The following is a 10,677-nucleotide window of genomic DNA, read 5'->3' on the forward strand; positions in this document are numbered from 1 at the left end:
ATAACAAGCTTTTAAAATACAACACATTGTTAAAGATGAAACCAGTGGTTTCCAACCTTTTTGGCTTTTGACGTCTTACAAAAAGCAGTGTGTAGTCGGGGTCACATTTCACATGTCTATGAGTTGTTAACAGCTCCACCAAATAGTGATTTTTCCCTCTAAACTTCTCACATGGTCAATATAAACAAAGATGATGAGTGCATCTTCATCATATATTTATATTGTGCTAATTTGAGCCAAGTGTGAAGAGTTTGTTCAGATGAACAGTGCCGTGTGCAACATGAAGCCAGTTTCTCAGTTTTATCAGTTACAGTTTAATAAATCTACTGAACACCTGACAATAAATACACATTTGATAAAGAACACAACAGAATAAAAGTCTTCATGCAGTCAGACATAAAACTCAGTTTTCCAAAAAAAAACAGCAGTAACTTACAGAACAGGCTGGGAGGAGCCAACCTGTGGAAAACTATTATTACTATAATCTATAAAGTGTTTCAGTCACTTATCAACCCCCCCTTAATCTTTCAGATACAAAGAAATCTGAGAACGTCTGGTAGGACTTTTATATATTGACAAAATAGTTAATTAATTAAAAAAATAATTGTTTTAGTTAAATTATTTGACCCTTTGTATTAACATGTTTCTGTGTCCTGAGCTGCAGGTTGAAGTGTTTCTTTACATTCAAGTGGTCACATGACACAAACTGTACACAACAATAAGAACAAACCTGTAACTGAACATGTGATAAAACAGAGTCATGAACACGCCTGACACACGTGTGTGCTGTCGGCCCGAGGACGTCAAACTGACTGAACCCAAACGACCTTGACAGACAAATAAAAGTCATCTGATAAACCAATCAGAGGAGCCGCTGCAGTCTGACACAGCAGGGGGAGATGAGGGTCAGCTGACCGCTCTGCAGGTGTCTGGACACACCCACAGCCTTCTTCAAACATCCTCTTCCTTGTTTTTTGGGTTTGTTTACTGTGTCCTGATTAGTCCAACCTGTCTGCCCTGCGTCCTCAGACCTGTCAATCACTGACATGTCCTCTGAAGCCCCGCCTCCGGCTTCGCTCTTCCTCGCGTGTTTGACTCCTAAGCCATGTGACTGCTCCTCTGACTCCAGGAGATATCTGATTGGTGGGCCAACCATCCTCCTCCTCGGTCTCTGCGGCTGCTCCGTCACCTCCTTTTTCACGTCCTCTTCCTCTCCTCCATCTTCTTCCTTCACACGGATTAGTTTCACCTCCTCCTCTTCCTCTCTCTTCCTCTTCCTCCCTCCATCTTTTTCCTGGCACCATTTTGTGGCAGGCGTCTCCTCCTCTTCTTCTTCATCTTCTTCTTCACTTGTCCCTCCATCTGTCCTGGCATCAACCTCCTGCTGCTGTTTGACGACAGCAGCTCTGGCACCGCCTGCCTCCGCCCTGTTGCTGTGACAACTGCCTGTGTTGCTGTGGTGATGGTGGCGGTGGCGGTGCAGGGTGTTGCCGTGGTTCAACTCGTTGTGACTCTTTTTGCAGGCGACGATCAGACCGCACACCTGACCAAAGACAGGTAGCACACAGGTGGGTTATAATCACACTGTCAGAGTTACAGCTGAATCTATCAGTTGATTAATTGATCAGTCGATGGACAGAAAACCAAACTAACTGCATTATCACTGCATGTATTTCAACTCAAAGCTCCACTGACGCTTTTCTTCTCACAAAACAGTGACCTCACTGTCAGAGACACTAAACTGTTATTCGATCTGTAATGTAGCTGTAATAAAACTCCAAACTGTTATACAGTTTAATAAAATAAACAGTATTTAATTTAGACTAATGTGTTGATTTTAATCCATGTATATGTGTGTAAATGTGGTGATATGTGTACATATGGAGCTCCAGAGGCAGCGCTGCTGTTCTGTCCAGTAAAAACATGAAGCTTCAGTTTACATTCAAACTAATGTTGCAGCTACAATTGTTAGATTTCATCTGTGAGACCAACATTTATCTTCCAGAAGGAATTATATCATATATCTAAATGCTGCGGAGACATTAGAAGCAGCGGCGAATCAGCAAAGAGCTGCAGATCAGTTCATGGATCATGTTCTCCCCGGGATGACCACATGTTGACCGGCCGATCATCTCAGGAGTCGGGCTGCTAGCAGCTGAGATGAGCGGCTGGTCCAAACATCTCCCAACACATCCCAGCAGCTTTACAGACTGGAGTTACTTTTTCCGAATAAGTATGTCATACAGGTATTTTTTTATACTGCAGATTTTGTTTTGTTTGCTACACTTTGGCCAAACCAGTATGTGCTGCTGGTATAGTCACTGGTTTCCAGTTCAGCCTGAGTCATGTGAGATCATGTTTGGTGTTTGTGATGGTGAGGACTCACCTGACAGAGCTGCCACCATCTGTCCATCTCTACGTCCTCTGTGGACGCCTCCCTGCTGCTGGCTGTCCTCTGCAGCTCCTCCCTTGTGTCTGTCCAGATCCTAAACTCCTCCTCCTCCTCCTCCTCCCCTTCCTCCTCCTCCCCCTCCCCTTCCTCCTTCTTCAGCCTCCTTTTCCTATTCACCCCTTTCGCTCTGCTGTGATTGGCTGCTGACAGGTCATGTGACTGCTCCTCGGACTCTACCAGGTATCTGATTGGTGGACCGACAGTGTTCCTCCTCGGCCTCCCTGCCTGCTGCATCTCCTCTTTTTTTGTCTTCAGGGGTTTAATGATGACGCCTCCGTCCTCCCTCACCATCAACTTGTCCTTCCTCTCCTGCTCCTCACACCTCCTCTCGCCTTCGTCCTCCTCCTTCCTCTTTTCCTCCCCCTCCTCCTTCTCCTCCTCCTCTTCCTCCTCCTTTTTCTTCTCCTCCTTCTCTTCCTCCTCCTCCTGATGATCCTTCCTGATGATCGGTCTTTTCATCTTCACCCCTTTCACTCTGCTGTGATTGGCTGCTGACAGGTCATGTGACTGCTCCTCAGACTCCACCAGGTATCTGATCGGTGGACCAACAGTGTTTCTCCTCGGCCTCCCTGCCTCGTCCTTCTTCTTCTCCTCCTCCTCCTTCTTCCTCTCCTTCTCCTCCTTCTTCTTTTCCTTCTCCTCGTCTTCCTCCTTTTTCTTCTTCTCCTCCTTCTCTTCCTCCTCCTCCTGATGATCCTTTGTCAGCCTCCCATTTAGCCTTTTCCTGTTCACCCCTTTCGCTTTGCTGTGATTGGCTGCTAACAGGTCATGTGACTGCTCCTCGGACTCTACCAGGTATCTGATTGGTGGACCGACAGTGTTCCTCCTCGGCCTCCCTGCCTCCTCCTTCTTCTTCTCCTCCTCCTCCTCTGCCTCCTCCTTCTCCTCGTCCTCCTCCTGCTCCTCCTTCTCTTCCTCCTCCTCCTGAGGATCCTTCTTCAGCTTCCCGATTGGTCTTTCCATCTTCACCCCTTTCGCTCTGCTGTGATTGGCTATTGACAGGTCATGTGACTGCTCCTCGGACTCTAACAGGTATCTGATTGGTGGACCGACAGTGTTCCTCCTCGGCCTCCCTGCCTCCTCCTTCTTCTTCTCCTCCTCCTCCTCTTTCTTCTCCTGTTCCTCCTCTTCCTCTTTCTTCTTCTCCTCCTCCTCTTCCTCTTTCTTCTTCTCCTCCTCTTCCTCCTTCTTCTCCTCCTCCTCCTCCTCGTCCTCCTCCTTCTTCTTCTCATTCTTCTCCTCCTCCTCCTCTTTCTTCTCCTCCTCCTCTTCCTCCTCCTCCTTCTTCTTCTCTTTCTCCTTCTTCTCCTCCTCCTTTTTCTTCTTCTTCTCCCCCTCCTCCTCCTGATCCTTCCTCAGCCTCTTGATCGGTCTATTCATCTTCACCCCTTTCGCTCTGCTGGGATTGGCTGCTGACAGGCCATGTGATTGCTCCTCAGACTCTACCAGGTATCTGATTGGTGGACCGACAGTCTTCCTCCTCAGCCTCCCTGCCTCCTCCTCCTTCTTCTCCTCCTTCTCTTTGCTGTCCTCTCTGGTGTGTTGGATTCGTCCTGTCTTGTCACGGCTCTTGTGTTGCCCTTCTTGTTGGATTGAAGGTGTCTCCCTCTCTTCTGATTGGTCGATGTCCTGACACCCACCGGGCTGCAACAGCTCCTCTTCGTCAGCCTTCATCCTCATCTTGCGGCGGTGGGCAGAGCTGCCAGGTTTCTTCGTGGTGCATTTGGTCGGTTTGAACATCAGCAGGTGTCTATCAGTCGCTGTCACTGCAGAAGAAGACACAACGAGATGCTGTCATTAAAGAGACGCAGTCAAAGCTCAAACGATGGAAACCACAGACTGTATATAAAAATGGACGACGCGTCACATTTAACCAGACGCATACGCATTTAACCAGATGGTTTGTTACACAGAAACATCTGAGAAGTCGTCTTCGGAACCTGTTTGGAAAAGGGCGGCACTTTCAAAAGATCCTTGGCAGGCGTTTGGATGGACCATCTGTCTATCCCCGTCTTACCTTGCCAGGCATCTGGATTCATGACACTGATTGGTTCGGTCACAAGTGCGTAACTTGAAGCCTGATGAGATGGATTCTCGTGTGATCTCATGAATCCAGCTGCCTCACGAGGTAAAGTCACATTTATCTTTCAGGTAGTGGAACAATGTTTTCCTCTGAAGTAGAAGGATACAGGTGCTTATTTTTTAAGTGCTTTGGAGGCATTTTGTAAGTTATTTCAGGGTACAATTACTTAGAATAGTAACATAATGCAATATGTTTCAGAACCTTGTGGAGTTCCACAAGGTTCTGTCCTTGGACCAATTCTATTCACCTTGTATATGCTTCCTTTAGGTAATATTATTAGGAAACACTCCATAAATCTTCATTGTTATGCAGATGATACCCAATTATATTTATAAATGAAGCCAAATGAAACCAATCAGTTAAACAAACTCCAAGCATGCCGTAAAATCTAGAATAGAATTTAAAATCCTTCTCCTCACCTACAAAGCCTTTAATGGTCAGACACCATCATATCTTGAAGAGCTCATAGTACCGTATTATCCCACTAGAACACTGCGCTCCCAGTATGCAGCTTACTGGTGGTTCCTACAGTCTTTAAAAGTAGAATGGGAGGCAGAGCCTTCAGCTATCAGGCTCCTCTCCTGAATCTTCCAGATTCGGGTCCGGGGTGCAGACACCCTCTCTATGTTTAAGAGTAGGCTTAAAACTTTCCTTTTTGATAAAGCTTATAGTTAGGGCCGACCAGGCTCGCCTTGGATCAGCCCTTAGTTATGCTGCTATAGGCCTAGACTGCTGGGGGACTTCCCATGATGCACTGAGCTCCTCTCTCCTCCTCCTCCTCCTCCTCCTCTCCATCTGTATGCATTCATGTAACATCAATGCATGTCACTAACTTGGCTTCTTCCCCGGAGTTTTTGTGCTCTCTTGTCTCGCAGGAAACCCTAGGATGCAGACCAACTGCTGTCCAACGTGATGCTGCTGCTATTACTATTGTTATTAGTCATCTCCGTGTCTCTCCCTCTGTCTTTCTCTCTCAACCCAACCGGTCAAGGCAGATGGCGCCACCTAGAGTCCAGTTCTGCTTGAGGTTTCTTCCCGTTAAAGGGGAGTTTTTCCTGCTGCTGCTAATGCAGGAATGTTGGGTGTCTGTAGGTTTAAGTGTTTGGTCTAGACCTGCTCTATGTGGAAAGAGTCCTGAGATAACTTTTGTTGTGATTTGGTGCTTTATAAATAAAACTGAATTGAATTGAAAGTGAAGCAACCTACCGTTATCATGTTTTACTGAGTCTTCCTCTTCCTCCTCCTCCTCCTCCTCCTCCTCCTCCTCCTCCTCCTCCTCCTCCTCCTCGGCCAGGCGGGGGCTCAGAGGAGCGATGAGTCCAGGAGGAGGGGCAGACATGTCAGCAGGAGGAGAAGCCTCACGCTGCCATCCTGTGGTGGGGGACATGGCACACAGAGGCATGCTGGGTAGCAGCGTGGGAGTGTAGGGGGGGCAGAGCAGGTAGAGGACGGGGCCACTGGGCATCCTCTGTAAGCTGCAGTGCTGCAGCAGAGCGCCCCCTCCTGGTTCACCTGCTTGTACACACACACACACACAGACTGATAAACATCACTATAATAACCCATCTGATTAATACCAGGCAGTCTGATATCCTTTAAATCTTTACAGACTGGATTTTTACAAATTCAGCTGTTTACACAAATATAATTAAACATAAATATATATATATATATATATATATATATATATATCACCATTATGTACAAGCAAGTGGGTGAAAACAACAACAAGTGGACAACAGCATATAATGTCCACAGACTGTGAACTGTAAACAGGATATAAATAGTGCAAAGTGTCCTGAATAAATACTGTCTGGGTAAAAAAAGTGATAATTTACTTTATACACATAGTGTATGTGGTTATATTCAGTATATACATATGTATATATTATGTATTATGTACTATAATATGTAATTTGTAGGTACAGCAGATGTTTTTAGGTTTACAGGCTGCACTGTAGAAGCAGATTTAGCCTACCTCACAGCTTTATGTCCTCAATTACAGGAATTTTGGGTTGCAGTATTTTCTTTTTGAACTTCCGGTGTTCATCACATGCAGTTTTATAAATGATCGTCTGATTTAACTCTTCCTGAGTCTCACCTGTGAGTCTCCAGCTGATCCGTTGAGTCAGCAGGTCCACCTGGACGGTAGCATCTCTCCTCTCTGCTGAGTCGCTCTGGCAGCCCACCTCCCTCCTCTCCTCCCCTGCACTCTCCCACTGACGGTCCAGTGACCCTGCACTCTCCCACTGACGGTCCAGTGACCCTGCACTCTCCCACTGACGGTCCAGCGATCCCCTCTCCTCCTCTGGACTCTCCCACTGGCAGCCCACCTCCCTCCTCTCCTCCTCTGGACTCTCCCACTGACAGCCCACCTCCCTCCTCCTCACCACCTCCTCCTCCTCCTCCCTCTGCTCACTCTCCTGGATCATCTGCACAACCACAAAACAGCCAAGACACCAAGTTCAGTCTGGACCGACTCCACTGACATCATAAATAATGATGACATATTTATAAAATAAAGCAATACTGATATTTAATGAGTGAGGATTTCATGTGGACACTGTTCAAATATATTTTCTTAATGACAGTGATCCTGTAACTCACTTATGTTCACTTTGTTTCATACTTCCACTCCACCACATCTCAGAGGATCATTTTGTACTTTTTACTGCACTACATTCATCTGACAGCTGGAGTTACTTTACAGATTAAGATTTTATACACAATCTCTTTATCAAATAGTTTTCATCTGTAAATGATTGATAAAAGTCTACTTTTCCTTAAAAAAAAGATTAAAATTAACTTGAGAGCAAATTGCATCTTTCTCTCTTTTGTAACCAAATGTAAACATTTTGTTAACACATTGATTTCAATTAAAAACAGGTTAAAATATTCAGCAGCAGGTTTGTTCACTTTATTTTAAGAAGAAATTGTTTTTTAGATTTCAGCTGTAAAACCTAAATGTGAATAAAGTCGTTTGTAATAAAATTATGCTTCTACTGACCAACTGCTTACACATTTATATACTAATTATGTTAAATATTAGATTATATTATATTCTCACACGTTACCACCATGAGGCATCAGTACTTTGACTTTTTATACTTAAAGAACATTTAGCTGATAATACTTTTGTACTTTTACATAAATTAAATGCAGTACTTTTACTTGTATTACATTACAGTTGGCTAATGGAGTATTTATATTGTTACTGCAGTAAAGGATGTGAGCTGCCGTTACATAAAGTACTTTGTATTCCCGGTAACAGCAGAAGTAACGTTACTCCGTTACACCAGCTAGCTGTTAAAGTGTTTACTTTACTATAATCAGTTACTGAGGTTTTTCTTACCAGAAGCATCGTGGAAGCAGAATTTTCTCGGTTTTCAGATCCAGAAACAAAACTCAGCGATAAACGGTTTGTTCAGACGACATTTTGTGTGTTTAAACGTGTTAAACTGACAGTTTGTAACGCAGTAAATGTAAAGTTTTAACTGTTTTTAACTGTGACTCGTGAAACTCGAAGTGTTGATGTTTTTATCCTCCAGCTGCTGCTATACTGCCCCCTGCAGACCGGAGGCTGAACCGCAGCGGCGGAAAGTACATTTACTCCAGTACCTCTACTACTACTTTATACTTCCACTCCACTACATTTCAGAGGGAAATATTGTACTTTCTACTCCACTACATTTATTTTACAGCTTTAGTTACTTTTCAGATGAAGATTTGACACAATGGATAATATAACAAGCTTTTAAAATACAACACATTGTTAAAGATGAAACCAGTGGTTTCCAACCTTTTTGGCTTTTGACGTCTTACAAAAAGCAGTGTGTAGTCGGGGTCACATTTCACATGTCTATGAGTTGTTAACAGCTCCACCAAATAGTGATTTTTCCCTCTAAACCTCTCACATGCTTTCATTTCAATAAATGTTCAAATGATCCAATATTTCAGCAAAAATCAAAGATTAGAGAAAAAGTCCAAAAACTGAAAACAGATTTGTGTATCAGAACTTTGTTTTTTCTTCTTTCCTCTCCCATTAATCATCTCACAACCCCTCAGATTTATCTGCTGACCCTTTGGAGGGGCCCGACCCCTAGGTTGGGAACCACTGGACTAAACTAGCTAACTGTATATAAAGTAGTGTAAACTAGCTCCACTTCCAGCAGCTACAACAGTAACATGCTGCTCTAACACTGATGCTTCACTATTAATAATCTAATGATATCATATATAATAATATATCAGTCAGAGGGACCAAACCACTACTTTCAATGGGGGTCAATGGAGGTGAGGATGGACTCAATGATGGCAATGTAGAAATGCACCATCATTAACTTTGGAAGGTTGAACTTCTTCAGCTGCTGCAGGAAGTACATCCTCTGCTGAGCCCTCTTGGAGAGGGAGCTGATGTTCTGCTCCTGCTAATGATGATGATGATGGTTCCCAGGAATCTGCCCTGTGTTTAAAATGTTGAGTTCCAAATTGTTTTGTCCGCACCAAGTCACCAGATGGTCAACCTCCCATCTGTAGGCAGTCTCATCCCCACCAGAGATGAGCCCCCAATGAGGGTGGTGTCATCTGCAACTTCAGGAGTTTGACGGAGTGATGACTGGAAGTGCAGCTGTTGGTGTACAGGGGGAAGAGAAGTGGAGAAAGGACACAGCCTTGTACCAACGCTGATTGTCCAGGACTCAGCGATGTTTCCCCAGCTTCATGTGCCGCTTCCTGTCAGACAGGATAGATAGATAGATATCAACTATATATCATCAGGCCTGGAGAAATTTCTAACATATAGTCTAGTCTGCATTACAAACTGGAGGAGTTTGAAAGACTGGCTGCATGCCAACACTCACCCTTGCAGTCTTGAGCACTTGAGAGCGTGTTCACATGCTGCCAGGTAGCAGACAGGTGTGTTCACATTCAAAGCAACATCTGTATCCAACAATGTACCACGGTGTATCGCGCAACACCTGTCTATTGGCTGGTTTTAGGACAAACAATAATCAACTGACAAGAAGAAGTTTGTAAGTTGGATTTAGTTTGAATATTTTTATTCATATCCAAACAGTAAATGATGGTGGAGCCTCCACAGATGGTTATCGCATGATATTAACAAAGTGTCTGTTCTTCTTGATGAGACTAATATCATTTTATATCTGACACAGTCAAAATAAATATTAAATAGCATATCCATCATCAACAATTTACAGAAATGTTTTTTTCTTAAAAAATGTTATCAGACAGAAACCTTTTATAATAATATCGTATTATGTCTCTTTTATGTTCAGTAAACCTGCAAGCTCTTAGATGACTTGATTTAATTGCTTTGCATTTCTCCTTTCAGTTCCTGTTTTTAATTGTCATCTGATTGTAACTGTAACACTGTTTTGTTGACTTTATTGTCCCTGAGGGGAAATTTGACTTGGGCAGTTGTGCTACACACTACTGCAATCAACTTAAATATGTAACCAACAAACAGTACAGTGGTACATCAAAGACACAATAATAATTTATATAAAACAAAATAGGAAAGATATATGAAATATTGCACTTGCCTGTGAGGTAAAAGATATAAATACATAGAGATAAAAATTAGGAATTAATCATAAAAACCATAAAACCATAATTCATAATGCATAAAGCTAAAAGCTACATTGTCCCCTAACTTATAAAGCACTACATAAGTACAGACTGAACTGGTTGTTTGTTGAGAAGTGCTATAGATGTTGAGAGGAGGGAAAGCTCAGAGTGGTTGTTTTTACATTTGCTGGCTCTGTAACGTCTATCTGAAGGTAATAGTTCATATTCAGAATTCAGTGTGCATGTCTTACAACAGTTCTCAACTGCTTCGACTCCACTCTTACTTCAACAAATCATAGGGGCTTAGTTGTGCCATGTGCAGTATCTGTATTTGAGTGCGTGACTACATTCTGTGGTCTGAACAAATACTGAGACTGTGACAGGAACCCGAACTACGTCACACAAAGCCACCTGTCTACTTGCAAATACCGCAAATGTGGGTGTTGGGACGGACCCAATGTTTAACAGGCAGGAAGCTCTAATGAAAGACACTATCTAGGTGCATTATGGGAAATGCATGATCCAGTGTTTTAGGACTTTGATTTTAACCATTCTG

General features: G+C 43.5%; 1 protein-coding gene across 1 annotated transcript; it reads right to left on the reverse strand.

The window, feature by feature from the left end:
- Nucleotides 1-290: 290 nt before the first annotated feature.
- Nucleotides 291-2,521, reverse strand: LOC121888130 (sarcoplasmic reticulum histidine-rich calcium-binding protein-like). The gene is made up of 2 exons (XM_042399508.1): nucleotides 2,387-2,521; nucleotides 291-1,543 (listed from the first exon to the last, which is right to left on the reverse strand). The coding sequence occupies exons 1-2, from the start codon at nucleotides 2,411-2,413 to the stop codon at nucleotides 863-865; spliced, it is 708 nt and encodes a 235-aa protein (XP_042255442.1). The 5' UTR covers nucleotides 2,414-2,521; the 3' UTR covers nucleotides 291-862.
- Between the last annotated feature and the right edge of the window lie 8,156 nt (nucleotides 2,522-10,677).

Source organism: Thunnus maccoyii, chromosome 21, assembly GCF_910596095.1.
Source record: "Thunnus maccoyii chromosome 21, fThuMac1.1, whole genome shotgun sequence".
Lineage (NCBI taxonomy): Eukaryota > Metazoa > Chordata > Actinopteri > Scombriformes > Scombridae > Thunnus > Thunnus maccoyii.

Coding starts and splice junctions, on each gene's coding strand:
- LOC121888130 (XM_042399508.1), bottom strand. CDS start 2,413: ATGGACAGATGGTGGCAGCTCTGTCAG. Junction 1,544..2,386: donor GATGGTGGCAGCTCTGTCAG/GTGAGTCCTCAC, acceptor GTCTTTGGTCAG/GTGTGCGGTCTGATCGTCGC.